This window comes from Petaurus breviceps, unplaced genomic scaffold (assembly GCF_028583685.1).
Source record: "Petaurus breviceps papuanus isolate PSGF00001 unplaced genomic scaffold, PetGlider_PUasm1.0 90847, whole genome shotgun sequence".
In the NCBI taxonomy this organism is placed as follows: Eukaryota; Metazoa; Chordata; class Mammalia; order Diprotodontia; family Petauridae; genus Petaurus; species Petaurus breviceps.
This window is the reverse complement of record NW_027187360.1, coordinates 3,737,831-3,754,927: the sequence shown is the minus strand read 5'-3', so window position 1 is coordinate 3,754,927 and position 17,097 is coordinate 3,737,831. Positions and strand designations below refer to the sequence as shown.

The following is a 17,097-nucleotide window of genomic DNA, read 5'->3' as shown; positions in this document are numbered from 1 at the left end:
CAATAACAATTCCAAATGACTCGTGAAGGAGAATGCTATCCACATCCAAAGAAAGAGATAGGAAGTCTGAATGCAGATTAAAGCATACTATTTTCATTTTTTGTTCTCATGATTTTTCCCTTTTGTGCCGATTCTTCTTTCACAACATGACTAATGTGGAAATATGTTTAACATGATTGTACATGTATAACCTGTATCAGATTGCCTGCTGTCTTGGGGAGGGATGAGGGAAAAAAATTTGGAACTCAAAATCTTGCAAAAATGAATGTTGAAAACTATCTTTACATTTAATTGGAAGAAAATATTATTAAGTATGTGTATATGTATATATATGTGTGGGTGTGCATATACATATCAGCTACCACCAAAAAAACCCCACCAACTCTTAATATATTCTTTAATCGACATAGCAGGTATTGATTTTGATGCTTTGTCATAAAAATCATTACAAGGAGGAAAGCTTATCAGCTCTGGTACTTTGCCTTTGCTGGGCAAACAGGTACTTGGCTAAGTCTTCCCACTCAAGTGCTACACAGCTATGGGGGCAACTGAGTTTGAAATTCAATTTAACAAATATTTATTAAGTAGGCATACTATGAAGAGAGAACTTGGAAATGACATCAGAATACTCTGTGCCCATGACCTTTTATAGCACATACAGCTGAAGATTCTAGAAATCAGCTTAATTTGTTGCAAAGAATTAGCTTCTTTACAAAATAATTTTAATTCTTTACAAAGCATCATAAGGATATGATTAGATTGGTTCCTAGAAAGAAGCTTTGATACAGCCATCAAAGTAAAGGAATGAAGATGAAAACTTTCAAGAGTCCAAAAGAGAAACCTAGCACTTTTCCTCTGAAAAGGGAGGGGCTTACAAAGTGGAAACTACCTAGCTAGATGGAACTAGACAACAAAGTTTCAACTGTAGCTACTGAAAAGTACTTATAAGTTAGCTAAAGATGATTAATATTTTTTCATTATATACATTATATTCATATATATATTATAGCTGGTACTTCAATTTGGGAAAAACAATAGACAGTTTTGAATTTTTTTCCATAATTTTTATTTTAAATTACATTAGGAGTCAAAGAAGACAAGGAAAACGCGTTATTTTGTGGCTCATAAAGATTAACAACATTAATACTGGGTAAACTGCAAAACCAAGCCAAACTTGAAACATACAATACATTGTCACACTGGTGAATTCAAACTGGTTATTGGTTTTATAGTTTCACACTATTAAAAGGAACTGAAGCTGGAATGGAAGTATGGGAGATATTTTGTAACAACCTCCGGTAAGAACAATATATATCTGAACTTTTATTTTGTTTAATATGTCCCAAACAAGGTAATCCACCTTGTCTGGCTTTAGTCCAAGGTCAAAATTCACCTTGTTTCATTTAAGTCTAATTGTCAAAGCATACAAGGAACTAGCAAATGTATGATATTCTACTTCTGACAAGTCTATCACAAGTATCAACTGCTTGGTTATATATCCACCTACATCTCTGCTGTTCTGAAACTTCATTATAGCATGGAAGAGTCCAAATCTGACAGGTCCTCCACCAAGCTGAAGGCTTTGAGTAGGGGCTTAGTGATGGACAATATATTTATTGTCTCAGGGCGGCTAGGTGGCCCAGTGAATAGAGTACCTGCCCTGGAGTCAGGAGGACGTAAGTTCAAATCCGGCCTCTGACACCTAACACAAAAACTAGCCATGTGACCTTAGGCAAGTCACTTAACAAAAAACCCCAACTGCCCTACCTTCCCCCCTCCAAAAAGAAAGAAAGAAAAAAAAAATATATATATATATATATATATGTACATTGTCTGAAGACCAGCCTAGCTGTGTTCATAAAGGCTCTTTACCAAGTTGGCCATGATGTGATGAATTTTTTGGACAATAAGTTGTGATCTGTGTTGGAGGGAATATCCAAAACAATGAAATTATTACTCCTTGAAGTACCTGATAGTTATCCAAGTGGTTATTTATAAAAAATATTGAGTAGGGTAAGGAAGAGTAAGGAGTTGGGAGTGACTCTCATTTTGGAAACCTGATTAAGTGAAAAGATAATGGTGTCCTCACCAAAATAAGAAAGTTAAACAACACATTGTTGGTGGAACTGTGAACTGATCTAACCATTCTGGAGAGCAATTTGGAATTATGCCCAAAGGTCTATCAGACTATGCATACCCTTTGACCCATCAATACCACTTCTATGTCTGTATCCCAAAGAGATCATAAAAATGGGGAAAAAAGCCACATATACAAAAATATTTATAGCATATTTTTGTGGTGGTCAAGAACTAGAAATTGAGGTGATGCCCATCAACTGGGGAATGGCCGAACAAATTGTGGTATACGAATGCAATGGAATATTATTGTTCCATAAGAAATGATAAGTAGGTGGACTTCAGAAAAACTTTAAAAGACTTAAGAACTGATGCTCAGTGAAGTGAGCAGAACCAGGAGGTACATGGCAACAGTCGCATTGTGTCATGACTAACTTTGATAGATTTAACTCTTCTCAGCAATGCAATGATCTAAGACAATTCCAAAAGACTCATAATGGAAAATGCTAACCACATCCAGAGAAAGAACTAGAGTCTGAATGCAGATCAAAGCACATTATTTGTTCTCTTTATTTTTGGTTTTGTTTCTTCTTTCTTGTGGTTCCTCCTATTGGTTCTAATTGTTCTTTACAACATGACTAATATAAAAATATGTTTAATATGAATGCATATGCAGAGCCTATATCAGATTGCATGCTGTCTTGGGGAGGGGAGGAGGGGAAGTAGGGGGAGAAAATTTAGAACTCAAGGTCTTACGAAGTGAATGTTGAAGACTAAAATAAAAACTAAAAAGAAAATTTTAAAAACAAGGAAGTTCAGAAAGTGGGTGGATTTGGGGGGAACAGGTAAGTTTTCTCTGGGGACATATTAAGTTTGAGTTGCCTACAAAACATCCACTTAGAAATGTATAACAGGCTGTTGGTGATGTGGGACTGGAGCTTAGAAAAGAGAATAAGACTGGATATACAGAAGTGGGAGCCATGTCCATCCAGATGATAATCAACCACCTCGGAATTGAAGAAATCACTGAGAAACAAAGTGTAGAGAAAAGAGAAGAAAGCCCAGGACTGAGTTTTGGAGAATATCCATAGTTATGACTTTTTTTCTCCAAATGCCAAAATAATAATTTCTGTCAAAATACTATCAAATGATCCTGAAAAGACATCCAAATAAATCTTCTTAAGAAAAAGGGTAGTGAGTGCACAAAAATTATTTTCATTCAAGCTTCAAAAAGACAAATTAATTCAAACTGAAGTCTAGAGAAGCATTTTCCAGCAGAAAATACAATACATAATATATGAATATTCTACCCATGAAGTATGTAAAGATAATTTCCCCAGAGTACAAAGCAGAAACATATATGTTGTATTAGGAAGGATTTACCTGTCTGTCATGTTGAGTTTAGAAATTACATCAGCCTGTTTAAAAAAAAAAAGAAAACATTAATAAAGAATAAAAAGATTAAAACACCTTTTACTTGCTTATAAAGTAAACAGAATATGAGTATGCCTACAGAATGTCAGCAATCTTAATAATAAACCACAAAATTCCCAAATTTTACTCTGATATGAAGTAAAACTTCATGTCTAAAAAATATGGGATACAAGGGCAGCTAGGATAGAGCACCAGCCCTGGAGTCAGGAGGACCCAAGTTCAAATCTGTACTCAGACTCTTACTAGCTGTGTGAATCTGGGCAAGTCACTTAACCCCAACCATCTCAAAAAAAAAAAATAGGGGATAGTATAATGAGACAAAAACTAATTAACCAAAGTTCTTTGCTATGAAATTTATCTTCTAATTGGATATTCAAAGCCAAATAATGAATAAAGTTATATGAACAGACAGATATACTAGTGTTACATGGCACAAAGTGCTATGAGTAAGAATAAGGTTAACACCAGTTTTAGCCATTGTTATCAAAAAAAGAAAAAGGATTCAGATTCTCCACATTTAGAAAAACCTGTCATGTTTTCAGATACTTTTTCTTTGATAACATCAGTGGTGTCAAACTCAAATAGAAACAGAGACCACTATGCCACATACAAGGATCCCTGTAGGAGCATTCTAACTTAGAAAACCACCTATTAACATTATCTGTGTTTTACTGCATTTTTATTGTTATTGTTAAAATAATTCCCAATTACATTTTAATCTGGTTGAGGATGACTTTGGGAGTGTTATTGGTCACATGCAGGCATATATTTGACACCTCTTAGATACTTTTTCACTTAGTAGTGAGTTAACATCTCCATTATTCACAATGAAAGAAAGGAAGAGCAAAACTTATAATGCAAAGTAACCAATATCCTATATCTTTATATTTGATTAGGAATGATTTGCTTTTTCCTTGAAGACTTTACTAATTATGTTTCAATAGGCTAATTAAGATTCCAAATAATAGCATTACTGACCAAAAGCATGGTAGAAAATGTATAGTTTATACACAGTAATCCACATATAATTTAGAATTCATAATAACTGGAAATGAAATCAGAAAGGATAACCTTTTAAATATAAATTATTGTTCAAATATAGTTCAACATAACAAGGTGTTTGCCTTCATTACAATTCACAAAATCTTTTTTTTTTAATCTCTTAAAGATTGGTCTTTCCCTACTTTGCCCAGGCTAGAAGTGTAACAGTCACTCACAGGCCCAATCTTTTTTTTTTTTTTTTAATTTCTTTTTTTCCCCCAATCTTCTAATATGTATGGGAGTTCTGACCTTCTCCTTTTCTGAGCTGGGTTGCTTTACTCCTCCTTAGGCAGCCTAGTGGACCCTTGCTCCCAGAAGCTCCCCATAGTGGTGCTGGACTTAGTATGGATACTGGATGAGTTTAACACACTGTATCTCAGAATTTCTGAGCTCAATTGATCCACCAACCTCTGCATCCATCAAAGCAGGGATTACAGGCATACACCACCCCACTATGTTCCTCCTCACAGTTTTGTAGGTTCTCCAAAGCTTATTTTTTTGAACCAGACTTCTGTTTTCTAAAGTACAGAGAACTCCCAATGAGAAACTTAAAGAGTCATAGAGAGTTTTCTAGGGCTACCAAGAGATTATGTGACTTGCCTAGGGTCACAGAGTCAGTATTATTAGAGGTAGGATGTGAAAAAAATCTTCCCACCTCTGAAATCTGGTTTTCTATCTACTAGACCACACATCCTTCTCTATGCAGTACTTAGTCCAGTCAGAACTGACTTAATGTGCTGAGTGGGAATATTGAGTTTCTTTTATGAGTAAACTATATGAAATTCATTCTACACATAAGTTTTATAGTATTAATTCGACTAACACAAATGTTTCAAAGACTTCTCTCAAACTTCTCTCTTACCTGACCTAGAAAATATATTCCTCCACCTACAATAAAAGCTGAAATTGCTGTGCCAAATACAGCAAATAGAGTGATGGAACCAATATTCTGAAAGAAGTTACCCTAAAAAACAAAAGAAGTAAAGAGACATGAACAAGACAAATAGTTAAACTAAAAATAAATTCAACTGGCACAGAGACATCTCTTTCACAGACACACAATTTACTCCCATATTATATATTTAATAAAAGCAATGGATTTTGGAAGTCATAAGATCCCCACTCCTGACAGCCTTACACTATACTGGTGAGTAACCTTGGGAAATTCACTTGACTTCTTTAGGCCTTTTTTTATAACCCCAAAAGACTGTGCTGGACTAAATTATTTTCAATATCCCTTCCAGCTCTAATCTTATTAATTAGCACTAAACATATTAAACCTAGTTCACTTGATTATATATTATGTTTATTTAACTAAGAAACCGTTTTTTAAACCTGTTTAAAAAATTATATTAAATGTATATTCCATTTCATTACATGATATTCATCAAATATTAAAGTATAATATTAAGAAATTATTTAAATTATAAGTACTACGATACATTCTCCAAAATTTTTATGTGATCCTGAAAACTGTTACCAGCCCATCTTTCTCTGCTTAAATGAGGAATTATTCATTGTTTACATATAAGATCCTCTACCGATAAACAAAAAATATTAGATATTATCTGTGGATCTGATGGGGTACTTGGATGCCTGTGCTTGGACCCCAATTTCAAAATCACATTTCTCCCTAGCCTCAAAACACTGTCTCAGACAGATTCTCTTCAGCCAAGGACAGCATGCTGCAGCAAAATACTTCTCTTCCTGATAAAGTAGCCAGCTGCACCTATAGAATTTATTAGTTTGAACCAGCTGTATACTGGCTGAACTGGCTGTGTACTGGCTCATAAAGATATTTACTACTCAATGACCTATCACATGTATCCTAGACTTAGCCATACTCCCTCTTAAGTTTGTCTTGTCTAACAAGACATTGATGGGGCAGCCTGGGTATTTTTCAATCAGTCCTGACCATTAGTTGACTTAGTGATGTTTCAGGCCTAAAACCACACCTCCCTGTAGCCCCGCCTGGGGCTATTTCCCATTGAACTCTGGGTAAAATACATGCACAGTAGATAGGAAAAGTTCATGTTCCTTTAAGAACTGACCACTCCTTAACTGCTCTCTAATCCTGCCCTGACTCACCTAGTTAGCATATTTGGCACGTTTTACTATAGTTTATCCTATAATAAACTTTGACTGTACTCCTCTAAAGTTGCAGGTTCTCTAAGAACTCTTGCCCACTAAAATGTGTAACAATAAACTTTTGTCACCTTGACTTAAAGAATGCTTAAGTCCTCCAATTCATTCTAGATGACCCCAACCCTATCAGGGACCTTCAGTTTTGGGGCACCTTAACTTCATCCAACCCTTATCAAATCTGTACAAAGACTACTGTCATGGTCTAGTATCATTGTCAGGCCACAGATTTTTTAAAATACACGTTAGGAAAGCACACCAGCTAATAAGAACCAAAATAAAATTATAAAACTAAGATCAAAAGGATCATCTGGATGGTATCCTCTGGCTAGGAGAAGTCATTTTACTTTACATTTACTTGTTTTAGCTATTTTGTTCCATAATGTGTCTTCTGGTTTTCCTTGTTTAGTGTTATTGATCTTTAAAGAAACAAGAGCTACTACTGAAGTCCTGTCCTCGTGCTTCAGTGTGGTGCGGTGAGGATCCTTGCTCTAGAAGATAACAGTTTATACTTCTACCCTGATCTAAAAGACTGAGTATGGGCCTAGAGGCAGATTATTTGCCAGCTGTCAAAGGTTAAGCTGGGATAAAGCAAAGAAGCTCATTACCTCAGGGTTACTCTTCAGAGAAACAATTTTTTCAGTCATACCAGTCATGACGATTGCTTAAAGAGTTGTTATTTGCCAGTCACATGAATACATGGATTAAGTTATAGATCTCTTAAATATTAGGGTTTTGAAGGAACAAAGAATTTAAAAATAACTCATTGCAAACAACACATTTTATTTTTCTAAAAAAGCATTTCCATCTGTGATTTCCTTTCATCTCAAAATAGCTGCCATTACTTTAAAAATTTTAAATAGATTAAACAAATCACTCTTATCTGCTTTTGGGGATCTAACACTAAAAAAGCTCATTATTCAGATAGACCAAAGATATGAAAATTCCCTGGCCAATATTAGTTTTGGAATTAAAAGTGTACATTAAGGTCAAGTACTGGGCAAACAGCAGATGAAGTTACTTCCCCCATTAAAAGAAGGAAATTCATCTGTTTCTTTGTGACACTGTTAACTTTTTTCTTTATATGATATTTATATCTTAGATGAGTAGTGTCAAACTTAAATAGAAACAGAGACCACTATGCCATACACAAGGATCTCTGTAGGAGCATTCTGAATTAGAAAAACACCTATTAACATTATGTTTGTTTTACTGTACTTTTATTATTATTGTTAAAATAATTCCCAATTACATTTTAATCTGGTTGAGGCCGACCTTGGGAGTGCTATTTGTCACCTGCAGGCACATATTTGACACTTCTTAGATATTATTTTCAAAATACTTAGTGTTACTGATCTTTAAAGAAACAGGAACTACTATGGAAGTCCTGTCCTGGTGCTTCAGTGTAGTGTGTTGGGGATCCTTGCTCTAGAAGATTATACTATACTTCCCTGATCTAAAAGACTATGTATGGTTCCATAGGCAGATTATTTGGAAACTAGCAGAGATTGTACCAATGAATGACAATCTCATTTAGGTCTGAACCCCACACCCAAAATTACATGAATGATTCAAACTTAAAACCCATATACAAACAAGAAATTTAAAGTGTTCCAATTTTTGGAGGAAAAAGTACCAAAGAATCATAAAATGTTACAAGAAGGAACTTAGGAGTATCTAGCACAATGTCTTTGTTTTATGGGGAAGGGAACTGAAACCCAGAAAGAGACAGAATTTTTGAACTGACATTCCTCTGAATCATGTTAATAATCTAGTATTGTTTTATGTGCTTGAAAAACTTTTCTAGGAAATTTTAAATATTTCCCTAAAATTCCTTCAAGTTACTTTGTTCTCTATATACAAAGTTTATATACTCTATTTTAAAATTAAATCTTATACTTTACTCTCCTCTATGTACTCTACAATGCAATGGCACTGGAGTTCTTGCTATTCCTTTCAAAGGACAGTCCTCATCTCCTGACTCTACTTGTCCACTGGCTGTCCTCCCTCATGCCTGGGGATGCTCCCTTTATTGTTCCCCTGGTTTCCTTCATATCTTAAAAAAATCCTACCTTTTGCAAGAAGCCTTTCCTAGATCCTCTTAATGCAAATAACTTCCTTCTGAAATTATCTCTACATAACTAGTATGGTATATAGTTGTTTAAATGTTCTCTCCAATTAGAATGGGAGCTCCCTGAGGGCAGATATTATTTCTGATTTTCCTTGTATTCCCATAGTTCAGCGCAGTGAATGGCACATAATGGGCACTAAGTAAATGCCTGCTGACTGATTGAAAACATCAATTTTAAAAATTAAGATAAAAGTCATACACATATTTCAATGTTCCATAATAGTCTATTTACAATTCCTTTACAGAGTTTTAAAAGATGATATACTTTGATTCATTTCTCTTTTGTTTCATTTTAAAAACGGCCTGATATTGATTATAAGGTTTAGGGATTTTTATTTAGCCATGAAACTTCCTGTATCTTGTTCAGAACCCATTTCCTTGACAACTTTACCAAATCCATCAAGTTTGAAATCAGAACACTAAGTCAGCAAAAAAAGTTACTTTTTGCTTTTATTCAGAAATCTAGGGGCGGCCAGGTAGCACAGCGAGTAAGAGCACTGGCTCCAGTGTCAGGATGACATGTGGATCAAATCTGGGCTCAGACACTTATTACCCACCCAGAAATAACTGGCCGTATAACCTTGAGCAAGTTACTTAACCCCAATTGCTTTAAAAAAAAAAAAATCTAAACAGTTAGCACAACCTTTCCTATCACAAAAAAGAGAAACGAAGTTTATATGAATACTGTTGAGCACAACTCCACCCTTCCCTCCCCCAACTGATCTGTGAGCAGGTATTTTAGCGTAGGGTAAACTTTGATGAGCTCGAGGGAAACTCAAAAATACACTGTCAAATCACTGATTGTAGTCTTTGCTTATGTAACCTGACTCACTTTAAAAACCTGCACACTGTCCGAGCCAAATCACTGTCTGATCTGGGTATGTAACCCCGGCAGTCCCAGCAGTCCCGTAGTAATAAAATCCACTTCCAAATTTTACTCTCGGGGATCTTTTGTCTCGCTCCTTTTGGCTCAACAATACAATGCTCTTAAATCAATATAACTTTTAAATAATTTGCCATCCTAAATACAAGGATTATATCAAGATGGAAAATACTTTTACCATATCTTACCTTATGTAATGAATATCCTGATTCAAATATGATAGGAGGAAGCAAGAGAAGAAAGAACATATTTGGACGAAACATTTCTTCTTCCTATAAACAAAAAAAAAACTTTAGAAGCAGACACTGAAGAGGATTCTGGGAATATGGCGGGGTATTCAGAAAACTTTAGGCTCTCCAAATTTCCTCCATGAAAAAAGATAGAACATTGCCTCAGAGCAGGAGAAATAAACACAACAAGGGTAAACCAGCTGTCCTCACACAATTTGAGTAGACACAAGAAAAAACTTGACCTCTAAAGACAGAGGTTTGATGAAGTGAAAAGTGAATACCTCCAGGCTGAGTCTGTAGAATAAACAAACAACAAGCCCTGGGGGCAGCTGGGTAGGAAGGCAGCCTCAGCAATTTTTGCCTTGAAGACAGCTGAGTAGGAGAAGACTGAAGGACCTTCCACAGTCAAGGGATGGCCAAGTACAGTTATGCTGATCAGACACATTTCCAGGCTGTAGCTGCAGGGAGGAGGATATAGCACACACTTGGTGAGCCAGTTATCAAGGAGCTGCCTACTGGCTTTGGGTACTTGTGGGAGAGGAGTCCCTGGTTTCGGTTCTCCAGCAGAGAGGACAGCTGTAGTTTGCAGCCACCAGAGGGACCACAGGAAGCAGGATCATTTGCCAGACAGGGGAGTTGGGGGCCCTTCGTGTGGCTTAGGAGAGGAGAGGAGAGCCCAAGGTTGGGCCCCAAGACTGATCTCAGAAAATTACAATAAGAAGGACCTGAGACCTGGGGGATTATTTCCTATACTTCAGAACTATAATCTGATTATACTAATAGCTGCTAAAAACAAAATAAAACAAAAAAGAAATTTTGAAAAATGAGTAAGCAAAGGAGAAAGAACCCAACCATAGATAGTTACTACTGTGATACTGAAGATCTGGGTTCATATTCAGAGGAAGACAACGGAGCTAAAAAAGCCAGTCCCTTTTCAATAAGAAATATCAAATGGTCCCAAGCACAAAAATAGTTCTTGGAAGAACTTTAAAAATCAAATAAGAGAGGCTGAAGAAAAATTAGAAAAAAGACCAATCCAAGAAAATCTATGAAAAGAAACTCAACCAACTGAAATAGAGAATCAAAAACTTAAAAAAATTCCTTGAAAACTAGAATTGGCAATGGAAAGCCAATGCCATTCTAAGAAATCATAAAATCAAAAGAATGAAAAAATAGAAGAGAAACTCTCATCAGAAAAACTGATCTGGAGAACACATCAAAGAGGAATAACATAAGTATAGTCAAACTATTGAGGTCAGGGTTCCATAAAATGTTGAGGTATAGGGGTGTAGCAGCAAGCACCCCAAGCATCCTCAGGGTTTGCTGCCACCACAGGTTCTTGGATCTGCTTTGATAAAGGAAAGCAACTCAAAATGGGTTAACAAGTTTACTTTAATCAGTCAGACATATATCGTTTACCTTGTTCAGGGGTGTAAGGGTTATGGGATTTAAAGATCTTCCATGCCCCATTGGACTTGCTGACGTAGCAGGAAGGGGCGGAGCAAGAGGAAGCAGAAGCCAAGCTAGAGTTCCTGCGGTGGCTAGCAGTGGTGGCGATGGCGGCAGCAGCAGCAGAGGCAGCGGCAGCGCGAAGCCCTTTTTGAGTCAGCCAGAATTTCTGCTAAGGACTCCTGCTGAGGACTGCCAGGGGCCGGAGCTGCTGGGAGCGCGCTTCCGGGACGCTGGGTGGTTGCTGTGAGTGGGGAGAGGAGGACCTTTGCCTGAGATAGCCTGTTCTGTTTTAAAGGCTTGAGAATGTGGGTGCTTTCTACTTTATCTACCTGTGCCAATTTCATAACTACTCTGATGGCTTTCACTTTCTGGTTTTGGGACTCAGTCTTTTGGTATTTTAATAAATTTTCTAGCTTATTCCCCCATATGGCAAGCATAATGTATTTTGTGATGGATAATTATATCAGCATATCTGTAATTTCCATAGGCATTGTGAATATGGCATTGCTAATACAAGGGGAAAAAGGTCAGCACCCTGAACTTCAAAGTATACAGGCAGAATTATCAAGACAGAAACAGATCAAGTATACAGCTTTCCAAACTGTCCAGCCATTACATCCATACCAAATCAACATCTGGGTTTTTCAAAGCCAGGGGGCTCTGGACAACGGCTTCCCAGAATCCAGATCAAATCACAGAACACTTCTCAAAGTGAGCCCCAAAACAAAGCCTCACATCAGGGCTTATATAGCCTTCTTCTGGCTCAGAGAATGTAACAACCTTATTGACCCACTGGCCAATCAAAAAGTATCTACTGAAAAACAAGCCTCCCACCCCAGGCTCCAGGTGCACTTTAGCCTAGGGGCAGGGAAGATCTTCAAATTTACATTCCCATTACAAGGGGTTAGGGATGCTCAAGACCCCAAAATACCAATATCTGGGTCCTGCCAAATGAATTCAACTCAAGTCTTCTCTCAGCCAAAGAAAAGCAAAGTTTATTAAAAGTTTGCCATATTGGGTAGGCTCTTAAGGAGCCTCAGTATCTATGATGCTTGTTTTGGTCAAGGAGGCCAGAATAATCTGACCTGATAAATAATTCTCAGGCACTCTCACACCTCACAGAGGCAAGATGGGGTCTTATATACAGAAAGGTTGTGGGAGGAATCTAGGGGTGGTCTAGGGGAGGAGTTTGGGGAGGGCCTTCAGGAGGGGTCAAATGAAGTCATACTCCAGTGATGAGAGATTAAGGGTAGGAGGTAGCTGGAGGCTACCTGGAGATGAGACAATGCAAGGTTTGGGAGGATCAAGGGTGGACAAAGGAGGGCTAGGCTAGTAACCTAAGTTTGGGCCAAGCCACAAAGAAAGGCTTATGGCCTCAGGCAAATGCCTCATCAAATGGGAAGATTCAATCTTTCCCATTCAATTCAATGAGTCAAATTCATTTGGCAGGATCCAGCATCTTGGTATTTTGGGGTCTCCAGAGCAACTCTAACCCTCTTTATGGGTAACCCCTTCACTTATAAACTCAGATCTAAATAACTGAAATAATATTTATTGTTCATGGGCAGGTAAAGTCAATATAATTTTTTAAATGGCAATTTTACCTAATCTATTTATTTACTGTCATCCCAATAACATTACTAAAAAAATGTTTTATTGAGTTAGAAAAAAATAATTAACAGTTCATTTGGAAGAACAAAAGTTCAGGAAGGTTAAATAAAACAAGGGAATAAAGAAGTAAAGGAAGTAGATTCAGCAGTATCAGATCTTAAACTATAATATAAGGTGAGAGCATTGCTGAAGAGTAATAAAAGGATAATTTCAATTATTTTAAATTAAAATTTTTTTTGTATAAATAAAACCTATGTAGCCAAGAATAGAAGAAAGGCAGAAAACTGGGGAAAAAACTTTCATAGACAATCTCTCAGATAAGATGTGAATAGGATGGAATATTGCTGTGGTGTAGGAAATAATAAGCTAGTTGGTTGATTCAGAAAAACATGGAAAGACTTAAGACTTGTGAAGGAAGATGCTATCCACCTTCAGAGAAATAGATGATAGGAGGAAATAAGCACAGTACAATCTTACATATATGTATATAAGTATATATATATGCTTATAAATATCTGTGTGTATGTGTGTGTATATATAATATATACACACATACATACATACACACATACATACACATATACCTCCACACTTAATTGTAGCCTTCTTTAGGGTGATGGGGGAGGGAGGGGAAAAAAATAAAAGTAAAAAGTGCACAGCAGGGAACAAAAGAAACAAGAAAGCAAAGAAAAGCTGGGTAACTTAGAAAACAATGTGTAGTACTTATATAAGTTTTCTTGAAATGGAAACTTTATTGTTTTATATTGAATCCTCTCATGGTCTGCTGTATACACAGCAGTTTTTTTTTTCTTTTCTCATTTTGTATTTAAGTTTAAAATTGAAAAAAAATATACAAATAAAGAAAAGAAAAATGAACATGAACAATGAACAAATAAATCTACGTATGAGATACCAAAATCACTCAGGCAAACTAAGACCCATTGTATCCTTGCTGCATATCTTTGCCCTGTTAAGAAAAAGTAAACTTTTCATTTGTAAATGTTCAGTGCCTACTGAGTACTTCTTCTTCTCTAAACATAGAACCTAGACTTAGAGGGTGTTGGCTTTTGAGCCATACTTACAACAAAGTTATATAGGAAACTAATACAAAACATAAGACCAAGAGCCATTCCCTAAGGGCAGCTGGGTGGCACAGTGAGTGGGAGCACCAGCTCCAGTGTTGGGATGAACTGGGGATCGAATCCAGGCTCAGATACTTAGCACCACACCCAGAAATAACTGGCCGTGTAACCCTGAACAAGTTACGTAACCCTAATTGCTTAAAAAAAAAAAAGAGCCATTCCCTAATGGATAAGCTGTCAAAGGATATAAACAAATAGTCCTCAAAAGAACTGCAAACCATTTAACAACCACATGAAAGAGTTCCAAATAGTAAGAAGAGAAATGTAAATCAAAACTTTAAGGTTCTACCTCACATATCCAACAAACTGGTAAACATGGCAAAATATGAAAACATTCAATAATGGTACATCTGTGGAAAGAAAAGCACAATGGAATTGTGAATTAATCCAACCATTCTGGAAAGCTATTTGGAAATGAACTAAAAAAGTAACTAAAGCATATTCACTCTTTGATGGTAGTCATTGGACAGGCACTAGTGGTTAGGAATATACCTGACAATGGTAAAAGACAGAAGGTCCTATACTCACCAAAATATGCATAACAACACCTTTTGTGGTACCAAAGAACTGAAAATAATGCAGATACCCATAAAACAGAGTTAAATTGTGGTACTCAGATGCACTGGAATATTACTGGGCCATAAATAATGAAGGCAAAAATTCTGAGAAGCATGAGAAGACTTATATGAACTAAAGAATAAAATAAAAACAGAAAAAACACACATACAGCTACAACAATATAAATGAAAAGAACAAAAAAATCCTCAAGAATAACAACAAAAATGAATGCTGAAACCAAGCTTGGCTTCAAAGAAAGAGTGGGAAAATGTACTTGCATGAACAAATGGTGGAGGGCTATGGGTGATGAACACTGTCTATACTATGAGACTCAGTTGATGTGTATGTGTGATAGTATGTTAGTTTTGCTCAACTGTTTTTTCCCCTTTCTTTTTAAATCTCTGTTAAAAGAGATGATACACTGAGAAGAAAAGAAATATAAAACAAAAGAAGCCAATAAAAATTAAAAATAAATAAAATTAGAAATATGCAGTGTTGGGGTATAATAGACTATACTAGAAGACATACTAGGCTTGGAGTCAGAAGATTTCACTTTTTAGCTCTGACACTGACAACAACTATGTGACCTTAGGAAAGTCACTTACAAATCTGGGATAGGTTTTTATCTGAAAAATCTGTAAAAATCAGATGAATTCTGACATTTTTCCAGCCTATGGTCTCATGATATAGTAAACAAAGTTCTCAAATACTTTGAAAATATCATTATTATCACATTACATTATATATTATTATATTGACTCAGCCAATTCATACTTCTCCAATGATCAGTTCTGTCTTTATTTGCATGGAGAGTGTTTTATAACTGTGTTCATACAGTTTCTGTGTGTGTTTGGGCAGGTAGATGACACCGAAGTGCTTTTTATTACTGCCTGGAGTTATTTCAAATGGAATTTCTCTTTCTATCGGGTTTGTTCATTTACATTCTCCTATGCCACAGATTTTTAATCTTTTTTTCTGTGGTGGACTGCTTTGGCAGTCTGGTGAAACCTATGGATTTCTTCTCAGAATAATGTTTTTAAATGCACAATATAAAGTACGTAGAATTACGATGGAAAGCAATATATTGAAATAAAGTTATCAAAATATATTTTTAAAAATATATTTTAATAGTTTCAAAGTTATCTAGAAACCCTGTACTATGGGGATAACTACATGTATAGAGATAAGACAAGACAAGGTATGTCAAAAGAAGCAAAGGAATGCTCTAGGGAAATTTGAGAAGGGAAAAAACACAGAATATTTTTTGTAGAAGATGACATATAAGCTGAGCCTTTAAAAGAGGGAAGTATTCTGAAAAATAGAGATGAGCAGAAAGCACATTCCAGATATGGAAGTTAGACTGCTTGTGTGCATGGAGACAGGAGGACAGCATGTCAAATTCCAACAATAGCTATTAGGTCACAAAGTAAATAGTATTTAGCTAGACCACAGTCCTAGTGCATCATGAGAGATTAACGTAAAATAAAGTCTGAAAGATAGTATATAATTGTTTAAGGCCTTAAATGTTAGGCTAAGAAGTTCAAACTTAAACCTTCAGGCAACAAGTTCCTTTAGCAGAGAAATGATATGGCAAAATCTATTAGGAAGATTATTATAGCAGCTACATAAAGGACAGTAGCAAAGAGGGGCAAATGTCCATGGTGGGCATAAAGGTAACTCTGGGAGTAGAAGACTAACAGGTTGCTTAAGGAGGAGTAAACTGACTCAGACTGGAAACAGAGCAGATCCAAGATTTCATGATAATGAAGAGAAGGATGAAGACCCACAAGTTGTCAATGTATTTTCAAGTTATAGGCAACTTGGGGAGATCCTCTCTCCAAAAACAATTAAAGGGTATGAATAGAAGCAAGAAGACCAGGTAGGAAACTATTAAGATAGTACAGTCCAAAGGTGACAATAACTTGAACTAGGATGGTGTTGGCATATGTGGAGAGAAGAGAATGGGTGCAAGGAATCTTCCTATGTATTACATAGGAAGAAGTGAAAGGATTAACAATGTGACCATATGAGGAAAGTAAGGAGGAAGATGAGTATGAAGGAGAAGGAATAGTCAAAGACAGCCTCAAGGTTCTGAGTCTAGGTGTTTAGGATATTATTGTTACCAAGTGCTTCTTTTTTATTAGATTATTTAATAATATTTTATTATTTTTTATTTTATTATTCTTTTATATTATTATTTATATTAGCTTAAAGAATCAAATCTCTTACCTTTTTAAAAAATGGGAACATTTCAAATTTATAAGAATACAAGTCATTCCCCAATTGATAAATGGTCAAAGGTTGTAAACAGGCAGTTTGAAGAGGAAGAAATTAAAGATATCTATAATAATATGAAAAATGCTCTAAATAACTACTGATTAGAGACATGCAAATCAA

At 35.9% G+C, this 17,097-nt stretch overlaps 1 protein-coding gene across 3 annotated transcripts in view; it reads right to left on the bottom strand.

The window, feature by feature from the left end:
• Nucleotides 1–17,097, bottom strand: part of SLC9A8 (solute carrier family 9 member A8) — a 129,470-nt gene that overhangs the window by 62,145 nt on the left and 50,228 nt on the right. For all 3 annotated transcript variants that reach the window (XM_069072393.1, XM_069072391.1, XM_069072392.1), the window contains 3 exons: nucleotides 9,896–9,979; nucleotides 5,414–5,515; nucleotides 3,460–3,494 (listed from right to left, as the gene is read on the bottom strand). In XM_069072393.1, coding sequence (XP_068928494.1) covers nucleotides 3,460–3,494; nucleotides 5,414–5,515; nucleotides 9,896–9,979 — 221 coding nt within the window. The remainder of the gene's footprint in view (nucleotides 1–3,459; nucleotides 3,495–5,413; nucleotides 5,516–9,895; nucleotides 9,980–17,097) is intronic.